The sequence below is a fragment of the Mus caroli genome, unplaced genomic scaffold (assembly GCF_978045245.1).
Source record: "Mus caroli unplaced genomic scaffold, Mus_caroli_1 scaffold_4, whole genome shotgun sequence".
NCBI lineage: Eukaryota > Metazoa > Chordata > Mammalia > Rodentia > Muridae > Mus > Mus caroli.
This window is the reverse complement of record NW_028227259.1, coordinates 36,372,570-36,388,889: the sequence shown is the minus strand read 5'-3', so window position 1 is coordinate 36,388,889 and position 16,320 is coordinate 36,372,570. Positions and strand designations below refer to the sequence as shown.

The window sequence follows — 16,320 nt, the reverse complement described above, 5'->3', positions numbered from 1 at the left end:
TACTGAATGATCAAAAGCTATCTAGCCCACCTCTTGGGAACTGGGACTCTTAAAACAGTTCTCTTAAAACAGTTTCCTGATGATTTAGGGTTTCACTTTCCTTTTGAGCCTTCCCTCTTTCCTCCCCTCCCAGCCCCCCAATGCTCAAATTGGAATAATGGTCAGTCTTAAGGCAGCTAGCTGTAGCATTTGCTGTCCAGTTGTCTTCTGTATATTGAGAAGTTCAGGGCTTACCTGCTGACTGGAACACTCTGTGATGCTGGATGAATTGGGGTCAGCTGCTTTCTTTGAAGCTGTCCTGGAAGCAAGCAGCCTGGGTCATCTATGCTGCTTGTCTTGTCTTCTTGGTATCTGATTCTTCGGTCTACAAACATAGAAACGCGCACAAATACTACACATTTCAACAGTAACATATGAATAGAATGTTCAGTGAGTACAGAAGAGTCCGAGATGATTCTTTGTTCTCAAGCAGGTAAAAGGCATCTTTCTTTATAAGTTAGTTTGGACTGTGTCATCAAACTGTAATATTAATTTTCATATGAAAGAATGGCATGCAAATATGGTTGTGAGGACTCTAGCCAACAAGATTATTTGTGTCTCAGTCAGCCTCGGAGGTCTTCCCCTGCCGAGAGGTCAGCACATACATTATCTGCATTGTTGGTCTTTCTGTCTGCAAGCAGATCTCCAGGGGCCTCCTCCCTGTCAACTCTGATTTCCAACAATTTGGATAGAAGACGAAGCTTTTCTTTTCCTATTGGAATAAAGGAAAAAACTCTCCCCAGTACAACGTATTTCCTTTATTCCATTCTGGAATTAGGACTTCCCTAAGCTGACTTCATTCAGCAGTCCTTTCCAAAATCCAGTACTTTATCCCTAGATTTTTTTTTATCCTTCTATGAACATCTTCCCTGAATTTTTTGTTAGATTGCTCCATAATTTGCTTGATCTGTAGGATTGTAAATTATTTCTGTAACAGATTTCATGACATAATGTCTAAAATAATTGTTAGATTCCAGTGAATACATACGCCAAGGCACCATCAGCTTTCATCTGTAAAGGCCTTTCTTTCAAAGCAGGATTACATCTCTGCCCAGCTGCCTGTCCTGTAGGACTGTATGATATGTCCATATCTTGCTTCATATAATATGCAAAAAACTGTTGCATTTTACTAGAGACAAATAGTGGGTTATTATTAGTCTCAGTTTGTATTTCTATAACTTAGAATCAACAGTGATGTATCAACACATACACTTAGCTTAATTCTCTAACTTCTATACAATTTATTGCATAGCATTTTTCTGAGGTAGCATCAATAAGTAGAATCTGAATTCTTAACTCAATATATTATGTTATCATGGGCTGCTGTTTTAATTCTTTAAGCCTTTGTAGATTTTTCTCATTTGGAACTGCCTCTTTTGATGTTATTGTAAATTCTATATTAGATTCCTCCGAAGAGTCCCTATTCTGATTCAAAGAATCTCTGTTCTGTGGTCTTCAATCAGCAACTAAGTTTTCATCAGCCTCTTCTTTCTCGAAGTCTGCCTTAATTTTCTCTCCCTATTTTTTTTATTTCTGATATCTTAGCCTTTTCCTTAGATTTATAAATTAAAAAAAAAAAATTTATAGCCGGGCAGTGGTGGCGCACGCCTTTAATCCCAGCACTTGGGAGGCAGAGGCAGGCGGATTTCTGAGTTCCAGGCCAGCCTGGTCTACAGAGTGAGTTCCAGGACAGCCAGGGCTACACAGAGAAACCCTGTCTCGAAAAACCAAAAAGAATGGAACCATTCCAGTTCTTAAGAGTATGCCAGCCGGGCGTGGTGGCGCACGCCTTTAATCCCAGCACTTGGGAGGCAGAGGCAGGCGGATTTCTGAGTTCGAGGCCAGCCTGATCTACAAAGTGAGTTCCAGGACAAGCCAAAAAAAAAAAAAAAAGAGTATGCCAGGAAAGACACAGTTGAAGAACTATTAACTATTAAATGAGATAAAACAGTGTAAGCCAAGTAAGAACAAAGAGTAGCTAGCTGTTGGTCCAAGAGAAACTTCAGGCTCAAGGGCCTCAGTCAAGTGCTCTGTAGCACAACATGGCCACTTGTTCTCCTCGGTTTACCCTGGACTCCATCTAATAACTAAATATAAAGTCAAAAGATTTGGATTCCATGCCCACCATGTTCAGCACCATATGTTAAATGCATGCTTTCCTCCCAGCCCCAAGCTCCCAGAATAACAACTGTGAGACTCAAAATATATTTACAAACACCTTGGCCATTAGCTTTGGCTTGTTCTCTGACTAGCTCATAATTTAATTTCCCATTTATTATAATCTAAGTCCTACCACATGGCTGGTTACCTCTGCTCAGCTCCTCCCATGGTCTCTGTCTTCCTCCATATGCCTGGGCAAATCTTCCCATGCCTGGCTCTCTTTGAGAATTCTTTCTGCCTACTGGATGTCCCAACTTCCATTCTACATGTTTCCTGTAGCCCCATAGGTTTTTTTTTTTATTGACAAGAGAGGCTTCCATATAATACACAAGATATTCTCTCTATAGTTTTCAAATATTTTTACTTTAAAAGAGACTAGCTTGTCTTCTCAAAAAAACAATCAGAGGTTTCTGTGTTAACCACTGATGTTTAGAAACATGCATTAGAGACCTCAGAGTTTCAAACACAGTGCCTATAATCTCACAAAATAGTATCTGTGCCAGTCAAGCAGGTTGTGGGTCCCTCACAATGGGATGTTGGTGTGAGGCTGCTGTTTGTATCCTGACCTGGTCTCTATCATATTAGATGGTTTTATTAAATGCTTTCCCAAATCACGCCTTATGAAGGTTTATGTGGAAGGCTGGAGACAGGGCAGGGAAAGTGTCCTTTAGCCAAATAACATTAAAAGGATGGGTTTTAAGCCAGGTGCACCGGGTACCTAGTTCACGACTTTTTGAAATGCTGAGAAAGAAAGATCACATGAATACAAACTGACTTTAGACCAGCCTAGGCAATGTAGATCTTGTTTTGGCAAAACAATATTGTCTTAGTTAGGGTTTTACTGCTGTGAACAGACACCATGACCAAGGCAAGTCTTATAAAAACAACATTTAATTGGGGCTGGCTTATAAGTTCAGAGGTTCAGTCCATTATCATCAAGGTGGGAGCATGGCAGTATCCAGGCAGGCATGGCGCAGGCAGAGCTGAGAGTTCTACGTCTTCATCCAAAGGCTGCTAGTGGAAGACTGACTTCCAGGCAACTAGGGTGAGAGTCTTAAGCCCATACCCACTGTGACACACCTATTCCAACCAGGTCACACCTATTCCAATAAGGCCGCACCTCCAGATGGTGCCACTCCCTGGTCCAAGAATATACAGACCATCACAAATATAAACAAAAAACCAACAAATGAAAAAGATTTAAAAAATTAAAAACATAGATTTCCATAAACTTATTTTGGCTATGCAATTAACATCACTAGTATTTGTAAATAGCTCTTTGTTGTTGTTGTTGTTTATTGTTTTGTTTTTTGAAAAACAGTCTCACTTTGAAGCCTAGGGTGACATGAGTTCTCCCTCCTCCTGCCTCAGCTTCCTGAGTGCTGGGATCACAGGCCAGCAAATACCCTGTTTGCAGGAAGAGCCTTGTAGCAGAACAGGTCTAGGGTCTGTGCTGTCTGGAGGTCTGTGGAGCTCAGGCCCACTGAACTGCTCTGGAAGGTCTCCAGCCCAGCTGTCAGGAAGTCCTCAGCGCTGCTGATGGACTCGGGCTAATCCTGCCCTCCAGGACCGGAAGCAAGTTCAGCAAAATCTCTTGTCTCCTTCTCATATTTATGTGTAACTCCATGACCTGAGCCTGCTGTAAAGGCAGCTGTGGGGACCTGTAATATAGCAACACCTCAGGCTCCTGGTTCCCGGGGGCACACAGGTGGCAATGACAGTTGACTCTGGAGCCACATTTGTGGGAATGTCCTGACACAGGAAGCTTTTGTCATATGTGAGCTGGTGTCAAGCTCCTCCGTGACCAGGGGAAGGCTATTTAACAAAATGAGCTTACAACACATGATGGTTTTTATTGTTCGGTATTTAATTTTATTACCGCGTCATCATTTCATTTTAATATTGAGCTCTTTAACATAGTTGGTGTTCACTCTGCTGAGGAAGGGTCTCCCTTGCTGCTGACTCAAATGCCCGTCACTGCCCTTGGATTAGGTTGTCAACTTTAGAAAGCCAGTGCACACAGTTTCGAGGGAAATTTGGTGTTTTCTATTAAGGGACACAGGACGAGAAAACCTGCAATACTAGCTGTGGTATTATTCTTCCATTGCCAGAGTCCCTGACGGAAGCGGGCAGAGTTGAGCAGGAGCTTGCGGGTCTATGATGTGACATGACTATACAGTCAAGCCAGGGGCAACCCAGGGGACATGTGTTGGCTTCAGGTTTTCTGTCCCAAGACAACTTTGGTTCCCAGAACAAAGGGAAGGCCTCTGTGGAATGGACTATAGCCACAGTGCCATCCCTTTTGGAGATGTAGTAGAGATTAAGGTGGTCTTTAACTCTTGCCGTTCAGTATGTCCTCAGAAGCACCTAGCACCACGATGAGATGTGGCAACCCAGAAGCCATGCATGAGCAATTGTCCCCTTCCTCTTCTCTTGTCAAGAAAACCAGTCTTCCCACCCCCCGCCCCTCCAAAAGCTGTAGCTCATTTCTCCTGTCTCTAGTCTGTCCATTTTGCTGCCTTGGGAACAATGATTGAAGAAAAATAGACTACATAGAAGCTCTGGCAGCTACAGAGTAGCAAAAATTTCCCACTTAATTCTTAGCTTAATGTTAAATTATATAGGCAATGATATTATAAATATATAATGTATTATAAAAACAAATACCAGGAAACAGTCCTTCCTTTCTTTTTGTGTTTTGTTTTGGGCTTTTTTGTTTGTTTCTTAAAGGAATTATCAGCTATAAACTTCAGCAGCATTTCTGGGTGCATCCTGCTGGGTTATATAAAGGAGTTACCTTGAGTATTTTTAAAGTCTTTCTTGTTATAGTTGCTTTATATGCTGAGAGGCCCCGTGCTCTAAGTGACCCTGATCTTGTGACTTTTATTCTCACAGCTACCGAGACAGCCCAGCAGCTGAAGAGAAGTGCTGGGGTCCCGTTCCATGCTAAGGGCCGGGGGCTGCTTCGAAAGATGGACACTACAAGTAAGGCTCCTGTGCTCTCGGGTGGTGCTGCCGTTGCTGCCAGGCGGGAGGGTTTGGCTTGAAAGGTAGGATTTTTTCTCACCAGAAAATGCACTTGGACATTAGTCCTGAGAGGTGAGGCCCACGGCTCTATAGTGAGAAGTTGTGTGAAGACAAGCAAGGCCTTGTGCATTATCCTGGGGAGAGGAAGGAGGCTGTATGTGGTGAAGCAGCTGGTATTTGTTTTTATAATACATTATATATTTTTAATATCATTGCCTATATAATTTAACATTAAGCTAAGAATTAAGTGGGAAATTTTTGCTACTTTGTAGTTGCCAGAGCTTCTAGGAGAAGGTGACATTTGCTTTAGCCCCTCTGTCATCGGTAGCTACCCTCTTGAGTGTAACAGTTATGGCAGGTGCCATGTGCCCAGGGCAAGTTTCCAAGTTAGAGGGCCACACAGTAGTCTGGCTCTTCATGCATGTGCCTGTGTTTATGTGCACTTAGCACTGTGTCAGATACAAGAGAGGACTCCTCTAGAATGATGTTCAGGGCCCAGTGGGCAAGATAGCTTTAGAATGAAGGGAAAGCCTTGCCTGGTCCTCCCACTTGGTTCATCTTGCATCTTGGAATACCAAGTTCCCATAACTCCAAAAGCTGGCACATAACTAGTGCAAAGCCTTGGTATGGCTGACCGACCATTTTCCCATTATCACTACAGGGCATTGTTCTTCCTTTGGTATGGCCTGCTGCTGTAGTGTAGGCTCCACCTTGCTTTCTTTGCCTCTGAGGACATTGGGTGGCCCTCCTGAGGGACAGAAAGAAAAGGAATGTCACTGTTCTGAGAGGCTTGATACTGTAAGGTCACCTAACTCAAGATCTTTGGCTTTCTTCTTAGCAAAAATGTTAGTTTGGGGTGTTACTACTGGGCAGTTTGAAACCAGGGTAGTTCTTGTCCTGAAAAGTCTGGAGGCCTCATTTGTCTTAGAGAGCTGTTAGCATCTATTACTCTAGCGTTCTCAGAAAGGATGAGTCGTGCACCTTCAGACCGTAAGCCTGGGTCTTCCCAACAGACCTCCAGGGATGTCATTAGGCTTGTCGGTTCTGAACTCATGTTTCTTCACCATAGTGATGCTGACAAAGAGCCTGAGTGGTTTTTTGTTTTTTGAATTATTTTATTGTATGTGTATGGCTGTTTTGTCTGGATATATATCTGTGTACGTGTGTGCAGTACTCCTGGATGACAGAATGACAGAAGAGGGCATCAGATCCCTTGGGACTGGATCTAACGGTGGGTGTTGGAAATTGAACCTGGGTCCTCTGTAAGAACAGCCAGTGCTCTTAACCACAGGGTCATTGCTCCATCCCCTTGAGTTCTTTTTAGCACAGGATGAAATGTGCAAAAGTCCACAATGTGGTAGAAGACTAACTTTCTGTGGGATTTCCCAGAGGCAGCCTTGCTCAAGAGGCTGCTGGGCCCCCCCCAGAGACATTATCACTGATATTAGTGTCTTTTCTGTAGCCCCTCTCAAAGGCATTCCGAAGCAAGCCCCCTTCAGAAGTCCCACCACACCCAGCGTCTTCAGCCCTTCTGGGAACCGGACTCCAATACCACCTTCGAGGACGCCACTGCAGAAAGAAAGGGGTGTGAAGGTGGGACATCCCTTTTCATGATCCTGCCAAGGCTAAGCATTGATTCTTTGCTCTATAATTAAGTGCGGCATGTATTTATTTTGGCAGCTGCTTGATATTTCTGAGCTGAATACAGTTGGTGCTGGACGAGAGGCAAAGAGGAGGAGGAAGACTTTAGGTGTGTGGATCATTGAAGGTTTGGAGGGAGGATGGGGGGCAGTGCAGCCTAATGGGTTGTAGTTGCTTCTGCCAGTATAGTGCCTGGGTCCTTTGGGTTTCTTCATGTTTTCTCTTTGTGGTCTAGTCTGTCTGTGATTTTTCCCAGGGATTTTTTTTGTTAGTTGGTTTTGTTTTGAGTGGGGGCATGTGGCTTTTTGAGACAAGGTCTGTACACTGTGGTCCAGTCAGGCCTCGGGCTTGTAGCTTTCCAACTACTAGGATTACAGGTTATAATATCATTTCCTTGCCCTGAGACCTAAGTGCATAGTGCTATCTTGCATTTGGCCTTCACAGAGAACACTTGTGACTTGAACTGGAGCTGGGTCAGAGCCACTAACCAGCCTTCTCTTCCTTTAATGGCAGACACAGAAGTGGTAGAAAAGCCCACCAAGGAAGAGACGGTTGTTGAAAACGCTACCCCTGACTATGCTGCTGGCCTGGTGTCCACACAGGTAGCCACTGAGATATATTCTGTATGTGTGTACATGTGTGCAGATATGTATGCATGTATGAACGTGTATGTATGCTAGTAGCTGAAGGAGCCAGAGCTTGACTTGGGCATCAGTCGCGTGTTTGGAACAAATACCTGCCTCATTCTAGGATTACTGCCTGTGGTGCCTCCATACCACTGTTACCTCAAGCTCCTCACTGTCCAGTGGGTATGGTTCCTGCTTGAGGCCCAGGTGCTCTGCAGACCAGGCATGGCATGCATGTGGGAAGGGTGTTTGAACCAGAGTAGCTCTTTCCCAGGGCTGGTCTGTGGAAATGAGTAGTCAGAGGCAGGTGCGTAGGTTGTGTGTGTGTAGGCAGTGTGACCGTTCTTGGTATGATCTCTGAGCCCATTTTCTTTGCGGTACCCTTTGCATTGCTGAACTATTTTCCCTAGATGTCAGTTTGGGAACATAGGGTGGTGACTGTGGCTTAAGTTTGAAGTCCAGCATCACTAAAATCAGGGGCTTATGGTTAGAGAAGCCACTATCCCGGCCCTGGGGATAGCAGTACTTGCTAACTTGCTCTGTTGATGGGCAATGGCTGATTGAGGCTGTCCAGGCTACTCCCAGGAAGGTGTACTGAAACCCTTACCTCTGCCTGGAGGAACCATTGTCTCTGTCTTCCAGAAACTTGGGTCTCTGAACAGTGAGCCAACACTGCCCTCCACAAGTTACCTGCCCTCTACACCCAGTGTGGTACCTGCCTCATCTTACATCCCCAGCTCTGAGACTCCCCCAGGTGAGTACCCAGCAGTATGCTGAACCCGGTTTCCCTCAGCCCCCATAAGGACTTGCCCTGGGCTTACAGGGTTTCTTTTGACCCCTGGATGGAGCCTGGCATACCAACCTGGGAAGCTCACAGGTACTGGTCAGCACTAAAGCACCTGTCCCATTGTCTTCTGATCCCAGGCAGCAGAAGGATCTCCTGGCCAAGAAATAAGCCAGAAGTCCTGATTTGAATGAACAAGTAGCTGCCAAGATTGCCACTTTGGGCACCCTGTTCTTTAAGGGTGGGGTGGGGGGGTGATACGAGGGGAAGCCAAGGATTTTCTCTTCCCAGATGAGGCATTCTGTAGAGGAATGATTCTTTCAGGGGCAGACATAAGCTTGGGTTAGTTATTTGTTCAGGGTGTTGGCTCCATTGGGCTCAGCTCTGTAGCTTGGGGGGGTCAGTTTTCCTCAGGACATGTAAGGGTCAGCAGCCTTGCTGAGGCAGAGTGTGCTAGGCTTGGGGAGCTGCTTTCCATCGTCCTGTAACCAGTACCAGGGTATATATGGGTAACATCATACGCCAGGACCTAACCAGAGCCTTAGACACCTTAAACTACAAGTCTAGAAATGCCTAAGGACATAGGCTCTGCCTTGCTGGATAGTACTGCACAGGGCTCATGTCCCTGACTATGAAGGTCAGTAAGGGCTTCTGGGCAGCAGTGATGGAACAAGACAAGAGTAGGTGGGTATGGAGTAGTTGTCGGGGCAGGAGAAGTGGAGCTGAGCCTATTGCCTCTCCAGAAAATGGTGCCTGGGGCAGGGAGCCTGGGGACCAAGTAGATTAGGAATGAAGACTCCCTTTCCTGGACAACTCTTAATAAACCTGCTTTGCCTACAGCTCCACCCTCTCGGGAAGCCAGCCGGCCACCTGAGGAACCCAGCGCTCCAAGTCCCACACTGCCAACACAGTTTAAACAAAGGGCACCTATGTATAACAGTGGCCTGAGCCCAGCTACACCAGCACCTGCAGCACCTACCTCACCTCTGACACCTACTACTCCCCCAGCTGTCACTCCCACTGCTCAGACACCCCCAGTGGCCATGGTGGCCCCTCAGACCCAGGCTCCAGCCCCTGTTCAGCAGCAACCTAAAAAGAACCTGTCCCTCACTGTAAGTACCCTGCCAGGGCCCAAGGCCATTAGATGGATAGCATAGCTTTGCCTGTTTGCAGCCAAGGGGTATTATATGATGAGCATAGCGGGGCCAATGGTAGTAGAGGCAGGTGGCCTTGGCACCCTAGGCACCCACATCATCTTTTCACAGAGAGAACAGATGTTTGCTGCCCAGGAGATGTTCAAGACGGCAAACAAGGTCACTCGGCCAGAGAAGGCCCTCATCCTGGGCTTCATGGCTGGCTCTCGAGGTACATCTGTGCTAATGCTAAGCTTGGGAGGTGCCCCAGATGGGTTGGGGGGATGGGTTGCTTGGCCCTAGGCACCTGCCCAGCAGTCCCTGCTCCCTACAGAGAACCCGTGCCCGGAGCAGGGGGATGTGATCCAGATCAAGCTCAGTGAACACACAGAGGATCTGCCCAAGGCAGACGGCCAGGGCAGTACCACCATGCTAGTGGACACAGTGTTCGAGATGAACTACGCCACAGGCCAGTGGACACGCTTCAAGAAGTACAAGCCTATGACCAATGTGTCCTAAGTGCCATCTCTGCTGCTGACCCTCATCAGACCAGAGGACAAGGTTTGCTGGTTGTGCTGAGTGACCTGAGCAGATACCGAAGGATGTGCTCCACCCAGCACCTGTGATCCACAGGCCCCTGGGCCCAGCCATTTCTCTGGGGAGTTTAGGCTTATTTTTTATATTCTAATAAGTTAGTTTTCTGTGTGATTAAGATACTTTTTTTTATTCAATATTATGTTTTGAATGCAAACCAAAAGTTACTTCAAAATTTTAGTGCCTGTTCGACTTTTACCTTTTTTATTTCTTCTTTAGAGAAAAAAAAAAAAAAAAGTTACTGGCTGAGAGGGCTTTCTCTCTCTGCTTGTGCATGCCCTCCCTCGTGAGGTTGAGGGGACCAAAGGTGACATCTGGAAAGTCTAGGGTGTGAGGGGGACCATGACCAGCTTTGATGCCACTACTTACCAGGGATTTGTATGTCTTTTGTACAGTTGTAAACATTTCAAACCTGTGTCTGGGTTCCTATTTTCATTGTAAAATGACCTGAGTATTAAAGTTTAGTTTTTCTAAAGAAAGCCCACAGAGCTGTGTTTCAGGTGAGCTTGACCCCCTGCTCTGAGACCAAACCCCTGCATATACAGCTGTCAGAACCTGGGAGAGGAGAGGCAGGGTTGGAGGTAAGGCTACCTGAAAATAGAGGTTGGTAAATGGGTAGGGCAACTTGTGGGCACCCAGGAAGTGGAGGAGTCAGACACAGTTACGTATTAAATAAGTGTAAGAAAAAGGCCTTTAAAGTTTTTTAATAAAAAAATACTCATTACAGTTTTCCAAACACGATTTTCCACTTAAATGCTATTCTTCCCCAACTGGTAATTCTCATCTATATTTCAGTATTAACTCCCCCCTCCCCCCAAACTTCAAGTTTTTAAGCCTTCACTATCAGACCTAGTGACAGCACCCAGCATTCCTAAAAGGAACCTGACTTTATATTGTATGAAGTTTAGACACCAATTGGCACATTTAAACTTATTTAATTTCTGATAGGGCATTTCACATCTCAACAGGATACAGTGATACCATGATACACATGGACACAGCATTTTATTCTAACAGTTATCAGCTGAAGTTATTTGGCAACTGATAGGTGTTTGCATTACCTTTAAAACATTTTTTCCCTATTAACTCTTGAAAATTAGGTAGCTCTGGAGGTCACACATCATCAGGTATCACTTGGAAGTCCTCAGAAAAGCCAACCTGAGTGTGCCTGCCTGAGACCCAAGGAGTCCTTACATACTAGTGCCAGGCTGTTCCTTAAGAACTAGCACCTGGGTCCTCCTCACTCTTGCCAGATGCACTGCCCTACAGGTGCCTAGGTCTGAAGTGCTGTAGTTCCACATTTTCCTAGACCAGTGCTACTGTGGACACTGGCTGTGTATCCTGGGCTGCTGCCACTCTGCAGAAGCGTACACACAGGTGTGTGCTGACTAGGGAGCAGCTCCTGCCTGGTTTGGGATGCCACGGCTCCTGAGTAGTTATGGAAGATGGGCAGTCTTCATTTGTTTATGTCACATTAAGGAAGAAGAAACTGGAGTTGATATTCAGAAAGTAACATCTCTGTCAGATTCAGGACACCTACCACACCCAGAGTCACAGCCCTAGGCCTGTTGGAAAGGCCAATCACCCCAGATTTGTAAATAGGTCTTCGGTTGGTTTTTAGAGTTAGTGTTATTATTCATTAATACTTTTAGAAAGGGGAAATTGTCTAACATGTCCACAATATTTCCTTCAGAAAGACTATAAAATAACTTGGAACCAAAAATCCCAAGATTTTACTTAAGATTTTTTTTTTTTTAAAGTTAATCTGTTCCCAAAGTGTACTGCAGAATCAGCTCTGCTGCTGTTCTCTTTTGCAGAAGCTACTCAGCTGGTAGGGAAGGATGGTTTGGGACAAGATGGGCCCACCATGGAGCCTGGGGGCCATGTGCATGTGAGGAGGCTATGTGGCCTATCACTACATCAGCCTTCCAAACTGGGGCCATAAGTAACAGAACTTTATGAACTAATCTAGTATTTTATAGAGCAGTTTAAGCCAGATTAAATTCTAAACTGAAAAGTGTTCCTGACCTTGTCCAGTCAAATAGGCGTCTCCAGAGGTAACTAGGCCTGTGCCTATAGAAGCAACAGGCTGCCTGCGAAGCTGCTTCAACTTTTGGGGAACTACCATAGACTAAGTGCCTAAGGAGTGGTCTCTGACCAGTGCTCACGACACGCCAGGCTTTCAGATGTCATGACTGATGCTGACCACTAAGAAGACTGCAGCTCTACAAGGCTAGAGGGCAGCAGGACAGCAGTGGGTAGCAAACCTTGGGGACTTAATGGCTAGTTAGTTTTCCAAAGCCATCCATTGTTGATGCATTGCGTGCACCTTCCCTCCCAATAGAAAGAAAGCATGAGGTTTCCTTTCTTGGTGTCCCAAGCTCTCCAAGGCCAAGATGCACTCCTGGGAAGGCAGAAGCAAGCCAAAGGACAGACAGTCTAGTAGTCCTTGGGCTGGACCTTTAAAGTAAATCACTTAAATCTCACAGGGAAACAGATACCATCAGACTTGACCACCATGAAACCAGGTGGAGAGAGAACGGGCAACCAGCTTTAGGCTCCACAAACAAATGCACCACACAGAAAGCATTAGCCTACGTTCCAGGCTGTCTTGTGCCACCCACCCCCCACCCCAGATACTGTGGTTACCTCCCTCTGTGCTCAATAGTTTATATCTGCCCGACAACTCAAGATACATTTTAGCTGGTAATGTGTTTTAGCAAAAGTATGTTGGGAATAAATGTCAGAAACATATCAAGTGATGAAAATGTACAAGGTTTTCAAAAGACATTAGAGAAAAACAGGCAAAACAAAGGCAGCTGCTCTGCTCCACAGGCCACACTGCTGTCACTGGTCATGTCCACAAACAGGGAAGCCACGAGAGGAATCTTAACAACACCACAACCACTCAAAGTGGAAACAAAGCACTTTGAGGAAAAATTCACATTAATACAAAGAACATAGGCTGTTTCAAACAACAGAAGAATTACCAATCCTGATCAGAAGAAGCCCAGGGCTGGAGGCCCAGTCTGCCCTGAGTAGGTGGGCAGTATGTGAATAGAAGCCTGCACCATCAGGACAGAGCTAATGGTGACCTTTAGAAAATTCTTTGTTTCAGGTAAGATAAAAGCATTTCACATGCCAGTTAATCTTCAATCATAACTTTAATCTAAAATAGAAATGGGAGGGCACCTTGACGCTGGGTCTCAGATTCAAGTGTAGAGGTGACGCTGTGTAGTAAGGCTTGTTTATCCTGGACCACCAAGCCTGCAGCTGACAGGCATCAGTGCAGACGCAGCACAGCTGCTGAGGGTGGCTCAGTGGTGGGAGGAGCTGCCTCCCACCCAAGTAGGCCTATACACAGCGCTAGGAGCTGGGTCCTTGGGGTGGGTGCCGTGCTTGCCTTCCCACTGTCTGCAGGGCTGGCTGCCCTACACCACCCCAGGATCTGACCAAGCGCTATTTACCATCTGTGACCCTTCGCCAACACCGCCTTTTCTTCCTCTTCCCCTTCGACTTCAGTGATTCTGGAAAGGGTTTCTCAGTCTTGGTGCTACTTGAAGAGTCTGCCCTCAAGTCATGCTCACAGCAGTAGGACTGCCCATCCTGGGTGGAACGGAAAGCAGTCCCATCTTGGTGTTCCTTACAGAATGAGTTGGGGCAGAGGTGGCAAAATGAGGTAGAAGGTTTGCCACATACATCACAGTGATGCCAGGGACATTCCCACTTCCCTGCAATAAAGCACACTATCAGCAAATGGAAGTAACAGATTCAAAGCTTCAGTATATTCAGGGTGGAGAAGAATGTTTTTGAGGGGTACTAGGGACTGAACCCAGGGCCGCAAGCATGTGCTGTAGCATTGAGCTAATATCCATCCATAGTCTTATTTTTCTTACAAGAGATACCCATCTTAATATGTTCCTCAAGGTGACCTGGATCTTTATAACTAGCCATCCTCCTGCTTCAGCCTTGAGTTGGTGGGCCAACTGGAACATATCAGCATACCTAACTTAAAATCATTTTTTATTTGGCTAGTCAAATAAATACAAATTAACACAAGAGTCTGCTTTTCATTTCAGTTTCCAGAGAGAAGCTTGTAATTGGTGCTCAAAGGCCAGGCAGGTACTAAGTGCTGCAGACTACAGCATACATCCTGCCAACTGCAGCATCACACCAGACACAGCTCACTAACACTACAGGTGTCTACTGATGGCAGTGGCCCTGACCTGCCTCCCCCCCCCCCCTGTTTTTTTAAATTGAGACAGGGTTCCTTTGTGTACCTCTGAATATCCTAGAGCAGGCTGGTCTTGAACTCAGAAATCTACCAGCCTCTGCTTCCCAAGTGGTCAGATTAAAGTTGTAAGCTATCATGCCTGGCTTGTGCTTTGCCTACTATAAGGAACCAGTTTTCTGCTTAGATATAAATCTCTGAAACTCTTTGTTAGTATTAAGGATAGCTGTCAAATCCACAGCTACAGATATGTAAAGATATGTAAATTTCTGGTCTTTGAGTGAAATCTTTGTATTTCATCCTGATGCTATGATCTCTTGAATATGATGAGGTAGTAAGACACAAAGCCTATTCTATTGTCTTCCAGAGAGCCAAATCTGTGGTTCCATCTTAAATAGCAATTCCTGCTAACTCTAATGTCATCTCTAGGGACAGACAGTGCCTGTAAGTCCTTGAGAGGGAGTTAGGTGAGGTGCCTAACAACCAGGTCCTCCATTCACTGAGATGAGTCTTAGTGAGGCTGTTGCAGTGGAACCTGTCTTTTCCAGTATCATCCTGCCTGGTGCATACCACTTTGGATCTTGGTGCTAATGAAATGACCACTCTACACTGGGCTTGGAAAGCTACTGCCTGACCCCATCCTAGACTTCAGCAGGTTCCCTGGGCTGGAGACATTTACCACCTGACCTTCCCATAAATTTGCAACCAGGTAAGGAAGGTCCAGTCAGTAAAGAAAGGCAAGCCCTCTGTAAGTCATCAGAAACTGGCTGGGTGCTGGACACCTACCAAAGGGCCGCTTGCCCAAACCGAGGCAGGATAGGTGGTAGGCCTTGGTACAGAACTTGCGGTCACACAGCACCAGCTGCCCACCATCACCACAGCGGAAGCACTCATCCTCTGACTGCCGTTTTCCTTCACCCTTGGCTCTGCGCCTTCTGGTTTTCTTCTTGGCCTTTTTACCCTTTTCCTCTGATGAAAGGGACGTTGATGTCTAGAATTAAGAATTAAGCATAGTTCTCATAAAGTACAAACTGAAGCAGTAATAAAAAGACAAACTACACAGATGCCCAAAAAGCATGGTCCAGAGCGACATTACAGATCCCTAGGGTATTCCAACATAAGGGTGCCTGAGCTAAAAATGTAGCTCAAGGCTGTAGGTTCCATTTCTAGCACCACAAAAGGGTATATCCCCCACACAGAGAAGAAGGTCATGGCCAATGGGATGACCCACTACATCTTAAGCAACTCCTGCTAAGACAGGCTCAATAATGTCATGCATAGGATCTGCTAACAAAGACGTCAGAGTACTGACCTGTTGGGAACTTCTCTTAGCTAAGAATTCAATTATAAGCAGCACAGATAAGGGCAACCCAGTGTCAAAGCAGCTGTCCTTCAGAATATATGTAGAGGATGGGCTCAGTCTACAGCTCAGGGTAGAGATGCCCATGATAGCCTTGGCCTTTTGCATGTAAGGGGTACCCCAAAATTTATATTCTCCCAAGGACCTTGGAGACGTGATTTTAGAAGTCATTGTGAATGAAGTTACAAGAGCTAGAGATGGCTCAGTGGCTAAGAGCACTGACTGAACTCAAATCCTAGCAACCACATGGTGGCTCACAACCATGTGTAATGGGATCCGATGCCCTCTTCTGGTGCATCTGAAGACAGTGACAGTGTCCTCATCATATATAAAAAATAAAGAAATTAAAAAAAAAAAAACAATAAAAATGAACACTGGCACATCAAGTAAGCATGACTTGCAATCAACTTGAAAGGGACTGGTGTCCAAAAGCTGTGACTCAGGAGAGCACTTGCCTAGCAGGCACAGGCTCTGGGACCTACATACAGCAATGCAAACAAAGAACAAAAAGGTAGCAAGGCAGTGGTCAAGATGGACACCAACCACTTGGAGCCTCAAGTGAAGCAATGCAACACCAGGATAAGGCTTGTACAACCTAAGGAACACCAGTCATCAACAGGAGTGGGAAGGAGGCCTTATAGACTCTTGAAAGTTTTGAACAAACATGGTCCTGTCAATAACTCTGATTGTACCTACCTGTGTTCAAGACTGAGTCTATGTTCTTG

At 45.6% G+C, this 16,320-nt stretch overlaps 2 protein-coding genes across 7 annotated transcripts in view; one reads left to right on the top strand and one right to left on the bottom strand.

The window, feature by feature from the left end:
• Positions 1 to 10,624, top strand: part of Nelfa (negative elongation factor complex member A) — a 28,377-nt gene extending 17,753 nt beyond the window's left edge. For both annotated transcript variants that reach the window (XM_021163013.3, XM_021163014.3), the window contains 8 exons: positions 5,095 to 5,184; positions 6,689 to 6,819; positions 6,907 to 6,976; positions 7,381 to 7,469; positions 8,136 to 8,247; positions 9,118 to 9,389; positions 9,543 to 9,642; positions 9,745 to 10,624. In XM_021163013.3, coding sequence (XP_021018672.1) covers positions 5,095 to 5,184; positions 6,689 to 6,819; positions 6,907 to 6,976; positions 7,381 to 7,469; positions 8,136 to 8,247; positions 9,118 to 9,389; positions 9,543 to 9,642; positions 9,745 to 9,929 — 1,049 coding nt within the window. In that variant the 3' untranslated portion in view covers positions 9,930 to 10,624. The remainder of the gene's footprint in view (positions 1 to 5,094; positions 5,185 to 6,688; positions 6,820 to 6,906; positions 6,977 to 7,380; positions 7,470 to 8,135; positions 8,248 to 9,117; positions 9,390 to 9,542; positions 9,643 to 9,744) is intronic.
• Positions 10,625 to 10,692: 68 nt separating this feature from the next.
• Positions 10,693 to 16,320, bottom strand: part of Nsd2 (nuclear receptor binding SET domain protein 2) — a 75,557-nt gene continuing 69,929 nt past the window's right edge. For all 5 annotated transcript variants that reach the window (XM_021163010.2, XM_021163008.3, XM_021163007.3 and 2 more), the window contains 2 exons: positions 15,022 to 15,226; positions 10,693 to 13,735 (listed from right to left, as the gene is read on the bottom strand). In XM_021163010.2, coding sequence (XP_021018669.1) covers positions 13,464 to 13,735; positions 15,022 to 15,226 — 477 coding nt within the window. In that variant the 3' untranslated portion in view covers positions 10,693 to 13,463. The remainder of the gene's footprint in view (positions 13,736 to 15,021; positions 15,227 to 16,320) is intronic.